General features: G+C 39.7%; 1 protein-coding gene across 13 annotated transcripts in view; it reads right to left on the bottom strand.

Annotated features, from left to right (window-relative positions):
- The window catches only part of si:dkeyp-72e1.9 (syntaxin-binding protein 4), a 64458-nt gene that overhangs the window by 33508 nt on the left and 11736 nt on the right, over nucleotides 1-19214 (bottom strand). For 6 of the 13 annotated variants that reach the window (XM_044099153.1, XM_044099159.1, XM_044099147.1 and 3 more), the window contains exon 2: nucleotides 2313-2386. In XM_044099153.1, coding sequence (XP_043955088.1) covers nucleotides 2313-2386 — 74 coding nt within the window. Of the gene's footprint in view, nucleotides 1-2312; nucleotides 2387-2654; nucleotides 2677-8815; nucleotides 9228-9265; nucleotides 9445-11373; nucleotides 11427-19214 lie in introns of those variants that run through there. The other 7 variants (XM_044099149.1, XM_044099150.1, XM_044099160.1 and 4 more) reach the window with 5 other exon arrangements.

The raw sequence follows: 19214 nt of genomic DNA, 5'->3' as shown, positions 1-19214 counted from the left end.
CAGCTGGTGACGGGATCCCTGAAAATGCTAACATTATTCAGTTCCCAATGGTGGATGGCAAAGAGAGTGATGAAGACTCAAACTCAGCTACTTGTAATATCAGTAAGGTGCTTGAAGAAAGTCAGAGGAAAACTCCTAGATGAGAGACATCAATTAGAAGGCGGCTGTGTCTACGGTTCAATCAGGAAGCGAGGAGACAGCACCGGTTTCAGCAGATAGCTGGAAGACTGAACAGATGACAGGAAGCTCACTCTGCTTTATTCGTTTGAGCTTCTGTCTGTAATTTAACCTGCTGGATTTGGAAAAGCTGGCAGCCCTCAGTAGGAATCAAAGTTAGAGTTAGAATCTACCTTCTGCATGGGAAGTCGACTCCAGATGTCTTCCAGTCCAACACACACGGAGGCTAGCCATGCAGGCAGCACTTACTGCTAACATTAGGTGCTAAACCCAATAATTCTTTCAAATTTGCTGAATGCAACGTTTATAAACATTATGTTTTTCACATTTGTTAAAACTTTCACTTGCAGTACAACATGGGATAGATAATCTGTGACAAAAAAATCAAGCTCTTCTTCCTTCTCCCTGTGATCTTGTGACCGTCACAAACGACCAATCAGAGCCAGGGGGAGGGTCTTAGCGCTGTCAGTCATTCATGTGTGCTGCACTCCTTGCTCACTGCTAGGCAACAGCTAGTTCCCCACGTCAGAACCTGCTGTGATTGCTCAGGCTAAGTAGCATGGATAAGCGCTAACGATGTGCTAACTGTTGTCTGTATGGTGTTTAGGGGTGGACATTTATCACATCGATTATCAGTTATTGTGATAAATGTTTTATCATGATAAGAGTTTTGATTCATCGTTGTCACAATAAATCTTGATTCATAATGTTTAACACCCACCCAAAAATAAAAATAAATAAAAAAACTGTCCATTTTGCTGGAATTGTTAGTTTCACAATTTTTTCCAGCGTTTGTTCCACAAATATTAATACATTTAAAATCAGAATAAAATGCAGTTTTATCATTTTATCACGCTGCTGCTGGAGTTCTGACCAAAACCAGGCTAACTGGTACACACTTCTTTATGTGTGATTAGTACCAGAATGTTTTTCAACAGCAGTATTTGTGTTTGCTGTGTCAACCATACATTTACCAAAAAAAGATTTAATAAATAGTTCTTGCTGTTATCATAATAGCGCCAGAAAATATCATGATAAATGTATGAGTCACCTCCAAACTGGCTAAAATTGGTCTTTCTTGTTCATCAAGCTTTATAAGAAAAAAAAAAACTCCAGATCATAAAACTACCAAATTGATTATTGCATTTGTAATAAAAAGCAAGTTAAACTTGTGCAGTTTCAACAGAGTCCAGTTTATTCTCTACAAATACAGATCCTGGTGCATCTTTAATTATGTTCTGACTACAATACGACAAACTAACAGTGTCGTAAACATCTAAATAATGTAGTTACTACTCATTACGCAATCAGGAGTAGAACAATACTAACACATTAGCCGGTGATGATCTTATGTGAATCCTAGTTTCCAGTATTTCCACATCTCCCACTAACGGTTCTAATGTAACCACACTTACAATTCTAAGTACAAACCCACTGAAGCGTGATTTTTCAACAAATCTCTACCGCAAACCTTTGCCACGGTGTTTTTCTGCACTAGTGACTGTGATTTGTTGTCCGTATGAAGGCACAAACATGAGGATGAGGAAATAAAGTGAGGATAAAAAGAAGAGCGGCTCCTGCATTCTTAACCCATCTGAGTTAAGTGGGTTAGGGCTTTGCCACATGACCCACTTCACCCCCCACCCTCTACCCAACAGACAAACACACCAACAACAGCGGAGGTGCTTCCCTGCACAGAAAATTTCTTTAAAAGTAGGATGTGTTTTCTTATTTCAGGATTCATTTGGATGCAGCATCAGTAAACCGCTGACGATGACAGAAACAGTCCAGACAGGAGTTTTTAACCAAGATGATATATATTCTGGACTTTGAAATTTTACATATATGTATTGTTGGTGATGCCTGCTTTTGCAGCTCAGACGTTTATTTGACTGGAAAGACGCGTCCTCGTCCTGTCTGAAGCCAGAGCAGACTGAAGTCTGTGACAGGCAGAGATGCAGCCCATCATAAACCACACAGAGGAAGGGAAGCACTGAGTGATGCAGCAGGTTTATTTTGAGAACACTGATGCTAAAGAGCCAGAGCAGAAGAGGATACAGATATAGAGCTACAGCAACATGTTCTTGGTTGCTGAAGACAGAAAACAAAACAAAACAAAAAAAATGGTAACTTACCTAGGCCATTTTCACAGTCTGTGAACTCCATGGAGTGAACAGCTCTGTCGACTCCATATGGACCCATTAGAGTCCTGGAAGAGACGGAGGACGGGGGAAGAACAACAGAAAACAGGTGAATAAAGTGAAACACATTCAAGCAAAAATAGGAATACCTGCAGACAGATCAGCAATTCTGTCTGCAGGGTCTTTAAAGTAACTGAACAGAGAATTAGATCATCTCATTAAAGTCATGGTATCATTGTTTTTAAAACTTTAGATGTGTTAATATCTGATTCTATTCATTTATATTTGTGTCATGGTGATTTTTTTTTTTTGTGATTTTTTTTTATCAGAACATACCCAGTTCTTTTTAGTGCTCAGAACTGTAGGAAGCATGTCATCCATTATGTTTTGTACGCATCAACATTTGTGACTTCGTCTCTGGTCTGTGCTCATCTTGGTACACTGCCAACGGTCCGATCCATTTCAGTGCATGGAGAATGTGAAACAGAGTGTGTCCTCTTACTGATTTCCTTTTAAATATTAGTCAGAGACAACACAAGTAAACTCGAAATGCAGTTTTTAAATGAAGGTGTTTATATTGAGAAAACCTTCCAAACCTACATGGTCCTGTGTGAAAAAGTGACTGCCCCCTTGTTCAAATTTTACTCATCTATCACACCTGAATAAAATGAGCTAATGAGTTCACCGTCTCAATCGAGACATCAGATAAATGGAGAAAACATGGAGCCGTGGTTTAGGAGAAGACAGCCGACCAAGTTGAACAGAACTCATCCAAAAGGTCACCAAAAGATCCCACAACAAAAACAGTTGAGGTCAGAGGTCACACCTCCACCATAACAAAGAGAAAGGGCACAAGTGGTCTGCATGGCAGAGTTCAAAGGTGAAAGCCACTGCTGAGCAAAAGGAACATTAAAACTCATCTCAGTTTTTCCAGAACTTCTTGATGATTCCCAAAACTTCTGGGAAAAACATTCTGTGGATTATCTTTAGTCACATTGATTATTAAACGGCATCTTCACAGGTCTGCCTAACAAATCAATCCTCCAGCTGCAGCTGATTCAGAACGCTGCTGCTGGAGTTCTGACCAAAACCAGGGAGGTGAGTACATCACCCAGTCCTACAGGCTTCCACCGGGAGAATAGACTTTAATACACTGTTCCTAATTTATAAATCACTGAACAGCTTAGCACCACAACACATCAAAGATCTGCTGTTGTTGTATGAACCTTCCAGACCTCTCAGGTCTTCTGGTTCTGATTCTGCTCTGCATCTTCAAATTCAGATCCAAACATGGAGAAGCAGCATTCAGCTTCTATGCACCACAAATCTGGAACAAACTTCCAGAAAACTGAAAAAACAGCTGAAACACTGATCTCCTTTAAAAACAAGAATAAAAACCCAGCTGTTTAGAGTTGCTTTTGAAACATTATAAATGAAATGTGTAACATTTTAATGTGTAACAATGGCCCTTGGCAATTGTTGACTGTATGTTGTACAACTTTGTATTTTTTGTGAGTGTTTTTGTTTCGTAAAGCATTTTGAACTGCCTTGTTGCTGAAAAGTGCTACAGGGATAAACCTGATTGATTGATTGATTGATTGATTGATTGATTGATTGATTGATTGATTGATTGATTGATTGATTGATTGATTGATTAGAAAAGTAGTTGAACTCTTTGGAAGGTGTGTGTCTTGCTACATCTGGCATTAACGTAACACCCCATGTCAGAAAAACATCACATCAACAGTAAAGCATGGTGGTGGCAGTGTGATGGTCTGGGGGCATTCAGCTGCATAATGACGAGATCTTCATTACTGGAACTATTTTTACTTAAGTCACTGTATAACACTTTAAGAGCACTTTATTAACAAAGACTGTATTTAGCACTGCATTTTAAGAATAGATTTGCACATCAGTAACAATTTGCACACAAGAGGTTTTAACTGTATTTATTGAGTATTTTAGTGGTTAGCATGTAGCCTTTTGTTCTAGACTCAGAACAGCTGCTCCTTATTGAGAAGTGAGGTGTTTGCCTGTGAAGGGAGGGTAATTAGCTACTGGTGGGTAAACCTTCAGCAAATGTTTGTGCATAATCTGTTAAGGTTGAAGGTGCTAAGATGGCTGACTCACCTGTCTGTCCTGTGTCCTGTCCTCGGTGTTTGGACAAATACTTCCCCGGGGGTCCAGACACCATTTATAGGTTCCGGGACTGGCCATGGAAGTGTGTGTGTGTGTGTGTGGGGGGGGTGGTGTTTCATAATGACGTTTATGGTGAGGATAAAACATAAAATATTTATAAAATGTAAATAGAAATGTTTGTATTTAGTAAAAGTGATTTCATTCAAGTAGGTGGAAATTGGTATATTAGAGATCCCCTGTGAATTTAAGGGGGTTTGGTCCTTCACAGCTGGGACTATTTAAGGCTGCAATTGCACCTGTGGTTTGGTTCTGTATTGTTCTTTGTGTGTGTGAAGAGCAAACCATGGCTGTTTCCACCTCATTCTGCCTCGACTTCTATCTCCACTGTAAATTCAGCCGCAAAAGGCCACCTTGTTATAAACTGCTTCAGGACCTGGAAGACTGGCTGTGACTAACGGAGCCATAAATTCTGCTGTCAACCCAAACGTCCTGAAGGAGACCATCTGGCTGTCTGTTGGTTGTTCTCAAACTGAAACCAACTTGGCTTTCTGCAGCAGGAAAATGATCCAAAACATCAACAAGTCCGCCTCTGATTGGCTGAACAAAAGCAAAACGAAGACTTTGGAATGACCTAATCAAAGTCCTGTCCTGCATGTCATTGAGGTGCTGTAATGTGTCAGTAACAAGGTCGCTCACAAACCTTCTGATGTGTTTGGCGAGTCAACCAAAATTCTTCTACTTCAGTTGCTGCTGTTCTGGGGGCCAGCCTGTTATCAGGATTAGAGGGCGATCACTTTTCCACACAGGGCAACGCAGGTTTGAATCTTCTTCTTAACAATAAAGACTTTGTTTTAAAACTGCATTTTGCGTTTACTTGTATTGCTTTTGACTCATATTTAACTAGGTTTGTTCTGAAACACTGAAGTGTGACAATCATGCAAAATGATACAAAAATCAGAAAGAAGGCAAACACTTTTACTCTCACTGTAGATCATAACACTACAAGGGGACTCGCCCCACAACCATAATTCGGTCAGACTCACTTATTTTGAGGTAAACTGTGTGATGTGATTGGGTTTGATTCAATGTTACAAATAAAAGAAAGGTACTATTCAGTTGTAGATATCTGATTAATAAAGCAACTCTCTTCAACGCAACCCAACTTCCTACCTCATCTTTAATTCAACTGCCTCTAGACGCAAATGTTTTTGATGACAAAGTAACGCTATAAAATCTCACAAAGTGTTTGCCCTTCCTAACCAAGACCTCGTTCACTCAGGACGCACAGCGTCAAGTTCTTCCTCTCTCGACTCACTTCAACTTGTGCCAAAACGTGAAAAGGTTTGCTTCCTCGAGAGACGCGGGAAAAACTCAACTCAGTCCCGTTTCTTGCCTTCTCGATGAATCTCACCAGCAGAGCAACATGAGGAAGTTCATAAACAACAAACAGATGAGATAAATGTTAAGCATCCTCAATAACCAAGAGCTGTTTTTAGCCATTTCACCAGTTTCTTTAATGAGGATGTAATTTAGATTTAACTTAACAGTGAATGAAACATTCAAACAAATTATATCACAAACAATGCCTAGTTCTTTGTATGAAGACAGCTCACCATGTTAACACAGATAAGCAGGGTTCATTTTTAGATTTGGCTGCTGAGCTTCACTAATGAAAGGGATGGGGTGTGCTTGATTCTGTCTAAGGCACACACCGGTTTGGTGGAGATAGTGCAAACTGTCGGTACTATTGGATTTCCTATTTTAATTTGATACAGGATCACAGATATACTTTGAGAAATGCCCAAACACACTGAACATTGACAGGGAAATATTTTGAAGTTCTTTGCCCCAAACACTCAACGTCTTGAAGAATCCCAGTGCTTTCTTAAACTTGTGAAAGTTGAAAAACTTGAATTATCCGGTGAATTAATTTTCATTCCCTCATTATTGGTTTTATGAATACCATTAGAATGAAAAAAAAAGAAAAAACGACTGAGGCCAATTAAAACCAGCTACATTAGAGTCAAACACTAAAAATCCCTCTGTCTGAAGAAAAACTTTCTTGACAATATGAACAAGTGTTCAGACTTGAACATTGGCGTAAGTACATGTTTACTGGAGCTAATGGTTTGAGAAAGGAAGAGTGGATGAATTCATTTATCTTACAAGTTACCAAGAGAAGAAAGAGGTCATCTTTAACCCCAGGAGAACTTCTGGATCTGGATCTGGTGCGTCTTCTCCTCTGAGAAGATTATTTTTACCCGGTTTAATCGGGACGGTTTGGCGACAGATTTGTAAACACAGGGACAAGCCAAGATTTTCTCCTAATTCTTTTTAAACTTTCTGTTTTGGCTGGGTTTAAAAACTGGATTTGTCTTTTCCATCCAGTTACATGATGTAGGAGGATTACATTACGCAATGTGAGTCCAACACTTCTTTGGCGACAAACACTGCCACAAGTTCAACATCACAAAAGTCTTGAATCAGTCCAGAGTCCTTCAGACGCTGCAAATGTCACATCTGACAACACATAGATGCAAAAGAATTGGATTTAGGTTTGTTCAGAGGTAGAATACGTCCACTAAGGCTGCACATTATATTACAAATATGTGGTCCTCCTAATATCAGAGTGTGCAAGATTCATCTTGTAAAGGCCCGCTTGGGTCAAATAAATATTGGCTAATATGTTCTAAATGTTTTGAATTAGCATTTCAATAAAATATTTAGACTGTTGGACGGTGTATCACAACAATAGATGTTCCCTTCCAGACACAATCCACACCAACCAATTGACATAAACACATTTACTTTCATATATTTACATAAAAAAACAAAATGTCTTAAGCTTAGCTAATAAGGCGCATTATTCAATATTTGATGTGAACATTTTCCTGATGATTAAAACCTCCAAAACACAATACGTACACGTTGTGAAGGATAGAACGCAAATGTTTTGGTGTGAGAGATCTTCAAATTTATCATGACATTGCTAGTTGTCTTGGATATCTGCTGCTTGTACGAATGAGAGACAGACCTTGTTGACATCAACCAGCCTCTTGCTCTACGCTTCGCTTCGTCCAGAAGCCCTGGACCCTCAGCTGTTGAGAAATGATTGCTTCCTGGAGGTGTGGACTCTATTGAAGGTCATATTAATTGGATATGATTTTATCCAGTCGCTAATGCATATTATGTGCCAGTCTGACCTTATGAAGTTAACCATATACGTTAGCTACATTAGCTAACCAACAATTTCTCATTGTAAACAACCATTCCCCACGGCCAAGAGAGAAGTGCAGAGGCTTAGTAGTTAATGCTAATTCAACTGGAAATCTAAAACAGCTCAGAAAATTGATGTCATCATTCACAGCTTCACTGACTGGCCCATTTAAACGTCTACCAGAGAAATCCAACTCAATGGGAGAAAGGTCAGACGAAGCACTGAAAGAAGATAAGAATTGAGTGGAATTGCAGGAAAGTCAAAGCTATTAAATCCAAAGGCTATTAAATCCAAATCAGACTGTGAACAGGTTGAGTTCGGGTGAGCCAGCTCAGAGATTTAAGAGGGTGGGACTAAAATGTTCCAATTATTTTTTAGATCTTTTAGTTACTTCACTGGCTTGGGAAAAGTTGTAATTAAAATCAAGAGTTAAGTGTGGGGAAGAAAGTTTCTATAAGTTTACCTAATGTGATGTCACCAGAGACATATAGGACGAATATACCTGACTGTGAATACAATTTACTATATAACATAAAAACAAAAAAGAAAAACTAGCCAATATAATTTCCTACATGTGATAAACAGAAACTAAAATTAGTTTCTGTTTATCACATGTAGGAATAAACAGCTGGATTGATTTTAAAGAATATCTGGCTAGTAACTTTAAAACGGAAATAAGAAAAATGTACATTTTCAGTAAGTGACAATGAACTTAGTATAATTGGAAGAACAGCCCCACATTTGGAAAAAGAAGCAGAGCTGGAGTGACTCCTAGTCAATCACGCAGTTTACAACGGCTGTTATTCCACGTGAATGAATTCCACGCAGCTTCAGGTTCAGTGACAGGCAGCACAGAAAGTTAATGGTTACCAGAACAGAGGCAGCTGTGAACCAGCACGTTCCCCAGTAGCCTGCGCAGTTAGTGAGGACTCTCTCACTAAAACGACCGCAGCAAAAAAAAGCGTCTTTCCCACTTTTCCAGACTGCTCCCGTATCCAGAACCCAACTTCCATCAGCTCCGGTCTCCGGCTATCACCGCGCCGTTCTCTCCTCCACCGACAGAAAAGCCGAGCGCTCCTCGGTGAAGCCCGCCGCCCCGCGAAGCTCGAGAGGCTTCCAGCGGCAGCACGCTGGTTCTTACCTGCTAATGATCACTGCTCCTTTATACATGACCGAGAAGGTGGGCATCATTACGTGGAGCCCCGGTGGTTTGAGTCGGACGGCGGGTCGGCAGCAGCTTCCTCAGCCCTCAGCCTCCAGCCACATGATGCTCCCTGTCTGCGCACAGCCAGCCTCTAATTCCACTAAGACAGACTGCCCGCTCAAAACATCTCCACCTTCTCCCACACGTTTAATCTCTTACATAACTAAAGTCACCGCAAAAAAAAAGAAAAAAAAAAAATTCCAACAAAGCGGGGCATTGAGGCTTGAAGTGATTGTGCGGGCGGATTATCTGTCACACATTTTCCACTACCGGGCAAAATTCCTCACATTTCAGTCCTTGTTTGGAACTGCGTAGTAAAATAAGTCCAACGGAAACATCAAACTAAATGTGATTACAAAACTTAAGCTGACAAACAGAATATCTTACTGGAGTCATTCAGAATTTCATGTTAGCAAAACATCTGGCAGAAAAGAAACTGTAGAGCTGGAATCAGGTTGTTTTTTGGGAACTCTAAGCAGGATTTCATCACTTCTTGTCACTCATCTTTTTCCAGGCACTTAGTAACATTTTGTAGCACAATAAAGTATCTTCAGGTGTTATAAAATCCTGTATATATCAAACATGACTTCAAAGAAATTTGACTTAGCAAGCGACCAATTTCAAGGTATTCTTGAAATTGGTCGCATTAAGAAGCTCCTACTCTTTCTGAAGCTCTGCATTCAGTAAGTTATCACAACATCACTCCTCTATTTACCCTTTTATCCATTTTTACCAGTGCTGCACTGAGAAATAGCTCCTATAATGAGCTCAGCTGATGTGCAGTTTCACCAGGTGTTTGCTAATTGCCTAGCGGCTAGCCTATCATGAATGCTAAAGCTAGTTAGCATGTTCTGTGGAGGATTCATATTTTCTTTATTTATTTTAAGGGCGTTTGTGCCAATTTTACTCAAGCAGTTAAAATTTGTGCTGGTACTTCGATCAACACCCCTTTTCATGATAGGAAGTGAGATTGCTGAATCTTCTTATGACAAATCTATTTACCTTTTTAAGAGTTACTTTGGGAGTTGAAGTTTAAAGAAGCAGGGTATTGTTCACTAATACCCTGTGAGTTTTGTTCACAGGGTATTAGTGAAAAAAATTCTATGTTTTGTTATTTAGGCCTACTGCTACATTCAGACCGAAAGATAGATTTTGACCGTTGATGTTCAAGAACTACATGAGGCCAGTGAAACATGAACAGACGGAGTGAAAACAAGAAGGATTACAAATAGGAAATCTGTCAAATGCTAAATAGGGTTTGTTTTAACACAAAAATAATTAGTTACACTAAAATGTCCAAGAAATTCTGTATATTCTGCCCATGTTTTAATAAACTTGGGGGTAGGGGTAATTGGGATCTTATTTCCTGTGTGAGAAGTCAAATTATCTTGGGGACCACCTGCTGGCAGGACGTTAGCTTATTCCTCCAGCAAGCTCTGGCTGCCTGTTGAAGCAGACCACAGAAAGATGTCCTTAGACGCCGTTAAACACATAAATGCATAAGTGCCTCCATCTCCATTTAGAAACTGCAAACTAATCCACGACAGATATCCATTAAAGAGAATTCCCATTTGCTATTCAGCAAACATCTGTGCCGCATTGCTAAACTCCAGCTAAATGTCGCTTTTTATTCCAGGTCTGCTGATTCAACATGTATCTGCTTTTCCCTTCAATCCCTTTAATTCATTATAATCCTATACAAAGATTCCATACGACTGTTTTCGATCTTGAGGAAAGAAAATATGGCAAGCCATAAGTCATAAGATATGAACCCAAAGAAAAGCAATAGCAATATTTTTAGGTTACTCCTCATCTAAAGAAAAAATAATAATTTCAGCTGCAGACAGAAACTTAATAGGCTCTAATTATGATTCTTTAATGTAGATGTTTGTACTGTACCAAAAAGGGATCAAATGTTCTTACTTAGAGACTATATCATACCCAACCAATCACATGCTGAGAAACATGCACAGCCTAACACACCGAATGTTGAGTAAGTGCTGACCAGAGATTCACATCCACTAATCATGGGTATTGTTTTCACATCAATCAAAGGCCTTTTAACATTTAAACTTTTTTTCACTGCAGAAAAACAATAAAAAACAACAAAACAACTACAGCAATGTTGAGTAAGTGCTGACCAGAGATTCACATCCACTAATCATGGGTATTGTTTTCACATCAATCAAAGGCCTTTTAACATTTAAACTTTTTTTCACTGCAGAAAAACAATAAAAAACAACAAAACAACTACAGCAAATTCTAAAAACAAAAATTTAGCTACACTAGCTTGAATTTACTGCAGATTTTCTGAAACTCAACGGTTCAAAATTCTGTAAATGTTGTATATTCATTGTATCAACACGTAGATACCCCCACACACTTGACACGAACACTGGATTTATGACTGTAGTCCATTTTAAGCTTAAGAAGTCCCTGCACATCCCTGCAGATTCTGTTCAACCCAACTGAAGGTAAAGCCGTTCTAAGCATACCTGGCGAAGCCGAGAGGCACTTTGAGCCTTTGGAACATGTCGCTGCGGTCTGCGAGAACGCCCGGTCATCATACACTGGCTGCTGTCATTGTCCCTGTGCATTCCCCCTGTAAACGCTGCGCCACAGCTGCCAAGCAGACACGAAGACTGCCAATTGATGAAGAGAAGCTGCTTTATTGGCAAAGAACCATTAGACTCAAACCTCAAATTAAAACAACATTCTAAATATGAGGCCACCGAGAAATAGAGGGCCACTCAAATGCTCCAAACAGCGGGAACAGATTATGCTACCATGCACGTTTTGCCATCTAGAGGTGTTCCACAATAGGGGCATCAGAGATGAACAGATGTAGTTCTGTAAAGTGCCTTGGGGTCTTTCTGCATGGAGTTCACGGGTTCTCCCATCCCCCCCACCACACCACTGCACACAGTAAAATCTACTTAATGCATGCTCTCTAAATTCTCCCTATTGTGAGTGTGTGTGAACCATTAGACTCAAACCTCAAATTAAAACATCATGTTCTGGTGACCTGTCCAGGGTGAACCCGCCTCTCGCCCAGAACGTAACAGTGAGTTCCTTTAAGTTTAGACTAAAACCCAGCTGTTTAGAGTTGCTTTGAACCATAATAAGTGGAACATTAATGAACATTTATGATGTGCATTCATGATTTTGATGATGTCATTTGACAAAATATAATGTTTGTTTCTGGTTCAAAAGAAATGAATGAAAGGATCTAGAAAGTTCTGTGGAGTTTAGCAGAATGAGAGCACTGGAGGTGTTCCACAATAGGGGGCATCAGAGATGAACAGCTTTTTCATAATGTATTAATGTGAACTTGATTGATTGATTGATTGATTGATTGATTGATTGATTGATTGATTGATTGATTGATTGATTGGAAAAAGCCATTTTGCCTCCAATCCAGCTAAATAAAAATTGCTTAGAGCTTAAAGTATTACTGGTTGTTTTGGAGTCACTCTCTTTTGGAAATTTCATAGAACTATTTAATAATTATTTTTTTTTATTGCTAAACCTGCATTTGTTACTATATTATATTTAAATACATTAGTTGGTCAGCAGATGGTGTTTTTTTTTTTTTTCTTTTACAATCAATCATTCATCCATCCATTTTTTTAACATTTTCTAACCCTCTGGAGGTGTTGGTGTCTATCTCCAGCTAACGTTCCGGGCAAGAGTTTGCATGTTCTCCCTGTGCATGCGTGGGTTCTCTCCAGGTACTCTGTTAGGATGTGTGCATGGTTGTTTGTCCTTCCTGTCTCTGTGTTGCCCTGCCACAGACTGGCATCTTGTCCAGGGTGTACACTGCCTCTCGCTCAAAATCTCTCGCTGGACATAGGCACCAGCACCCCTCTAACATAGTACTGTCACTTTAAATACAATTTGTTTCCTTTCTTGCATCTTCAGTTCTCCAAAAAATAATGAAATACCGCAGAGACGAACAGCCATCATGGTGACTTTTGTGCTTCGACTTCAATCCAAGGAAGCCTGCAACACTGCCATTGATTGGCAATGTTGCAGGGTACAGAGTAATTTAACTTGATTGACTGGTTGTCTGTATGTGTTTGAGTACAGCAAAGTGACAGACTTTACAGCCCAATTTCATCATTTAAAATGCAACATATACACAACAACTGGGAACTCCTCACAGCAAAATAACTAGAACTATGACTCCTAAATTCATGCATTGACACACATATAAAACCTGGAAGATGCTGCAAATCTCAGTACAGCTGCAGAAAGTCTTTTAGATTCTACAGGTTCTAATCAAAAGAGCGGCTGGAAAGTTGCTGTCAAAAAAAGAAGTACCGCTGGTACAGTTGATCTGGTCTGTCACCCTAAATCAGAGCAGTCTCTAAGTATTTTAGACTATAAAATATTTAAAACATGAATATGATTATAAAGAAGCAAATTCAAACACAAACGTCCAAAACAGTCTCATCTGAAATAATCAGAGACTGATCCTACACGGGGCAGTAGAGTTACCACTTTACATGTCCCTGCTCAAGAACACATTAACCAGGGAATGATGAGCAGCACTCAGTGGACTCAGAATGAAGCAAATCTAGCAGGTAAGCAGGTAGTTGATGCAGAGAGACACTTTTTGTCTTTTGGGGCAGTTTTTTTTCTTTTATTTTTACACATAAATAGCATCTTAAAAAGTATTAGGTACAAAAAAATCTATTCTATTTTCTTAACATTTTTGCATCCATCTTATTTCTGGAGTAACTAGAACTACAAACATCAACCTGCTTTTTCTCACAAACCAAATCTCACTTTCCAAAAAAGAAAACAATCGACCCAAAATGTTGAAGCAGTGTCTGAACACGCAGTCATGCAAGACGTTTTTTTACAGACAGACGGACGGACGGACGTTTAAAAAATTGTGGCCTCCAAATGCTTTCAGCTTTAAAAGTTTGGTCCTTATGACAAAATGTTTGGACACCTCTGTTCTAGGTATATGATAGAACCACAAACACACCGACTGCATGAGGATCAAATTACATCCAAATCAAATCTATTTTCCAGGGTAAATAACTTATTGCTGAGGATCCTCTGCAGCAATACTTATCCTCAGTTGATTTTGCTGGAACACATGGTGTTTTTTTTTCATTACTCCAATTGATATTGTGCTTTTGCCACTATATGAATATTTATTTTCCCTTACCAACAAACCTCCCGTTTGGATTGCATCTCATGTCTGATTAGCTCTATGTCCTCTCTTTCAACCCGCCTGTCCACAACAAGAGTCTCTCACCATGTGATTCTAGACTGCAGCAGAATTTCCCTTATTGTTATCTCACGTCTGATGCTGATCATGCAGCTCCCCCCCCTGACATGAAACCACCAACTGTGAGTTTTAGACAGAAATGCAAAGAGATGTTCGTATAGGAATCAAAGAGAAAAACAACTTTCAGTAATTTAGTGATAACCGTTCGTTAATGCGGATTAGAACTGGGTTTGGGGAAGGTCGATGGTGTTTGCTGCCATCTTGTGCAGATTTGGCACATCTGCATTTAGCATTATGGGGAATCTGTTGTTCGTTTGGGTGTCAGCGGCTGAGATGTGTGGTTGGTCACTGAGGTGGAAACCTGAACCTGAGCTTGCTGCTCTCACAGTGGAAACGCATCCTATTCAGTGTACAGATAGCTGGAGTTCTGTGTCTTACAGAAAAGCTGCGGCCTGTTTTTGTGACTCACCATCTTTGGACCTAAAGCACTACATTCATCTGCTTCTCTTCCATATTCATATGTCAGCTGTTTGCATGTTTTCCAGTGTTTGGGCTAATCCACCTAAAAAGGCGTTCATTGAACATTTTGATTTGGGTGACTTGTATTTTCTTTGATCAGTTGCAGGATTACATAACATATGAAATCCTGCTTCTTTTTTTTTTATCTAATACCTAGAGAGGCTTAGCAGCTCTTCAAAGCATATTTGCAGGATGCTTTCAAAAACCCCAGGCTGCTTTGAACCTGAATCAAAATGCAGAAGGCTGAAGGTTATTGGCATATATTTGCAACGTGACTGCTTAAATTGGACTATATTTTTCTTCAGCTAATTTTCTCCAGGGCACCTCAGCTGCACAATAGTTTTCCTTCTTCTCATCTTTAGACGGCAAGATATTCCTCTACAATATTCGAAGGGATGTTTTCAAATCATATTGTTGTGGAAATCCTTGGCTTTAAAATGAAATATACTCTGAGGATGAGAGAGAAAAAAAAAGACTGAAATCTGGTTTTAAAAGCCTGCAAGAACTGTGCTATTTTTGAAACCATGAATACCGTTACCAAGACCTTTCTGTTTGAACTGTGTGTGTACAGAATGACTGCTAAGCATGTTCACAAATTAATGTATTCATAAATTCTATAAATGAAAATGAAAAAAATGAAATGTTTAAAACAAGAATAAGGGGGAGATTTGTGGGTTCATGCAGATGGAAACTGAAACCCGTGTGTATGTACGATAAATCTTTAAAACAATGTGCCAAAGTATTTTTTTTTAGAAAGACTCTTTAGTCCACAATATGTACAAGTACCCAGATAGCAGTGGGGCAGCTGATGGCTTGTCCATATCTCTACCTCTAACAAAATGACTTGTTCGATTGCAACATGTAAAGATATGACAGATTAGTTTATTTCCAACACTTACATCAGCAACCGTTAGCCTAAAGAGATAAATAATTGCATCATTATTACAATACAAACATTGCACCAAATCCTGCAAAGAAGTGCTCTAACTGCTAATGCACTGTGTGCTATAATCTATAATACAAGATGTAAACATTTTCTAATTATCTCTTTGTTTTAAAAATATCTGTCCGATAAATCACACACATTTCACATCCCTCGTTTCTCTAAAACTGCAAACACATTGTCCTCATACACACACAGATTTACTCACATCTTCCTTTATTTGGAAGCCATAGCAACAACCATTTGCCTCCCAACTTTAATCACTAAATCTGCACAGTGTGTCATTATCAGATTACAGGATTACCCAGTCCACGCGGAGAAATCAAACAGGCTCAGACCCAATCATAAAGTGACACACATGGACGCGTGTGGCAACACACACAAAGTTTTAAATCTGGTTCTTTCATGCATGTTTTGCAGAATCCAGCACAATACAAAGAGTAAGAAGAAGAAAAAAACTGCTGATCCGCGTCTGAGTTTTTTTCCGCTGCAAGGCTGACCTCTAGAGGAAAACGCTTTGCTCACTATCCAGCATTTTGTTCATCAGGACCTGGCTGTCAAGTTTCTTTTTTTTTTATGTGCAACTCAAACAAGATTACATTAATTTTTTTTGAGTCCAAAGAGCAGAATAACTTTGAACCTGAATTACAAGTGCTAATTTAAGATTAATAAACAAATAAGAGTATGATGCCTCTGAGACCAAACACAGCAGTCAGCTCTGCAAGGAAATATCAAGAGTAGTAAGGAGGACAAATAAAACATCAGCAACAAGAATTCTTCCCTTGAGAGAAAACCAGTCAGCAATATGACTCACAATCCACATCTTCTGTGAAGAGAAAATCAGTAGAGATTCAGATTATCGATTTGTGAAGTCCTTCTTCACAAATCGATAGTCACCAGAGGGAATGGAGAAGAGAGTGGGCGATAATGGGGCAACTGGAATGTCATTACTGCATATTGACTTTTTCTGACAAGAAAGGATGGGCCACATTCCGATTGTCCTGTCAAGTGTCCTCAAATAAATAAATGAAGACTAGTGCAGGGGGAGAAAACACTGACAAAGGGAAGAGCTCAAATTAAAATAAAAACATGTGAGCCATTAAGGGTTGAGAAAAGCAGGGATTATTTTTAGGTTTGAGGTTTTGATGTCTAAACAGTACAGTAAGTGTAGGAGAGACAAAAATAAAGAAATGCTCTTAATTCTTTATTTAAATACCACACCCCTGTAGAGAGGACATGATGAAAGCAGCTTCTGACATTGAGACTAATTGTATCTATGAAAGTAGAGGCAGTGGGAGACCTGGGTAACAAGCTAGAGCAGGAGTACCCAAATAAAATAGAAAGAGGTCTTCCATCATCCAAGCAATCTGGGGTCTATGAAAGAGTCAAAGAAGTTCTTCAGTAGCGCCACTTACACTCCAAAAGACCTCAGCCTCCTCAGCAGATAGAGTTTGCTCTGACTCTCCCTGTAACAGCCCAGTTGATGAGGATAGTTACGATGAAACTGAAAAATCAGAGATTTGTCCATGATGTGCTGAGCAGGAACCCAAGAATACTGCATCTTCTGGACTGGAGGAGGCGCCTGATAAGAGTAGAAAACGCTGCTGGTGATGTACTGGGCAGGTGGAGGATATCTGGAGAACTGCATAAGACATGTCGTGGAAACAGGTTTGATCAGGGACAAATAGAAGGTGGGACACATCTCCAGAGTCATAGGAAGAGATAGGCAAACTGATCCAAGATTAACCGCCTTGGAGATGGGAAAAGGACCAATGAAGAGAGGGGGCCAGCTTGCGGGAGTTAACATGAGGAGGAAGATCCTTTCTAGACAACCATACTCTCTGTCCTTCCTGTTTTGCTGGTGCTGGTGGAAACTCCAGAACAGACAGCAGAAGTCTTAAAGCCATATGGGCTCATTGCCATATCCTCTGGCATCTCAGTGCAGCTGTGGGGATAGATGGTACTTTCGCTGATCCTTCTTAAAAGGAGAAAACTGAGGAATGATTCCGATAAATTATGAAGAATTTGCGGCTGACTTGTGGCAATGGTGGGAAGAGAACTGAGTAAGTTCTGTAACTATTTAGTGGGGTCCTGTTTACAAATCAGATTGGTCTCAACCTCCTTGTTGAGTTGTTTGGTCGGCCCATCAGCTTGTGGATAAAATCCAGAGGAGAGACTCACTTGGATCCAAGAAGTTTGCAGAACTCCCTCCAGAAATGGGAGATGAACTGTGAGCCCCTGTCAGATACAATGAGAAGAAATCTCTTGAGAAAGTAACTCTCCAATGCTAAGGCCAGGTGACTCATCTCCAAATGAGTCATCTTTTAGAAACAGTCAACAATGTTGAATAACAGAGTGTAGCTATTGAAAAAGGGTAGATCAGTGAGGAAATCCATAGATACGTAAGACCAAGGGCTGCATGGGATGGTCACAGGGGTAAGTCTATGGTCATTCAGAGCATTTAGCTTGACAGCATATGCATCATGGTGAGATGAATTTCTTGGTGTCTCAGTGAAGAATCTTCCACCAGAAATGGGCCTGGACAATTGATAGAGTATTGATCACTCATGAATGACATGAACTGTGATAACAGGTGAGTATTTCTGTTACTAGGTGCTTCGAGACATAGAGGATATTGTCGGCACAGTCCTGGAATGGGGTGCTGTTAGCAGGCCTCCTTAATCCAGCTTTCCAATTTGAGATTGGTAACTGCCAGTCAAGCTGACTGAGATAGGATGAAATCCTCTTTTGCCTGGGCCTCTTCAGGTCTAGCGTGACTTCTGGAGGGGGTGTCATATTTAGTGTTTTTAGTCCTGGGTCTGTAGGAGAGAGATAATAATGCCCACCTGACCCGCCTGGGATTTAATCTCTTGACAGAGTGAAAATATTAGATGTTCTTTGCACTAAGTAATTTAAACTGCCTAGTTGTTGGAGTTTGCTATACAAGTAACTTGACTTGCTTTTTGTTGTCAGTCCATACTTAGCCAGTTTGACCAACAAGTGTAACCAATTTCCCATGTCAAAGTTCTGTTCAGCCATAAACAAGCTTTTAGAAAAGTCATAGGGGTGAATCTTGTTACTACCTTTAGATTTAGGATGCCATAGACACCAGAGACAGAAGTGTCAACTTCCATGATGAAGCAACAAGAAGGATCTGGTGACTAGAGGACAGGTGCAGAGGTGAACAGTTTCTTGAGCTCCTTTAGCTTTTTGAAGGCCTGACTGCTCCAGGGGTACTTGGACTTAGAAAATGTGAGTGCATGTTATGGAGAATCACTGGAATTGTAGTTTTTAATATTAAATTTTGAATGTCTAGTGAGAATGAATTCTGGTGCATCTTAACCAAAATTCTTCTTCTTAAGGTTTTTTTTTTTTTAAGGAATTCATTTGCTACAATTGTAATCTATGTGCTAAGTATTTGTTAATGTATTCTCCTGTAGTAAGGTACCTGGTATTAGTGGCAGATATCGGGGAAATGGGGACACTTGCTGAAGATGTGGGGGACATGGTGCCAAACCTTTTAATATTTTTGGGGGACTGCCAAGCCAGGTGGCAGTAGAGACCAATCCATAAGAATCTTGTACATGTTTATGTATTGTTCTCAAAAACATGGATACAAAATGTTTACA

This window comes from Gambusia affinis, linkage group LG19, assembly GCF_019740435.1.
Source record: "Gambusia affinis linkage group LG19, SWU_Gaff_1.0, whole genome shotgun sequence".
In the NCBI taxonomy this organism is placed as follows: Eukaryota; Metazoa; Chordata; class Actinopteri; order Cyprinodontiformes; family Poeciliidae; genus Gambusia; species Gambusia affinis.
The sequence above is the reverse complement of the archived record's forward strand: the minus strand, read 5'-3'. Positions and strand labels throughout refer to the sequence as shown.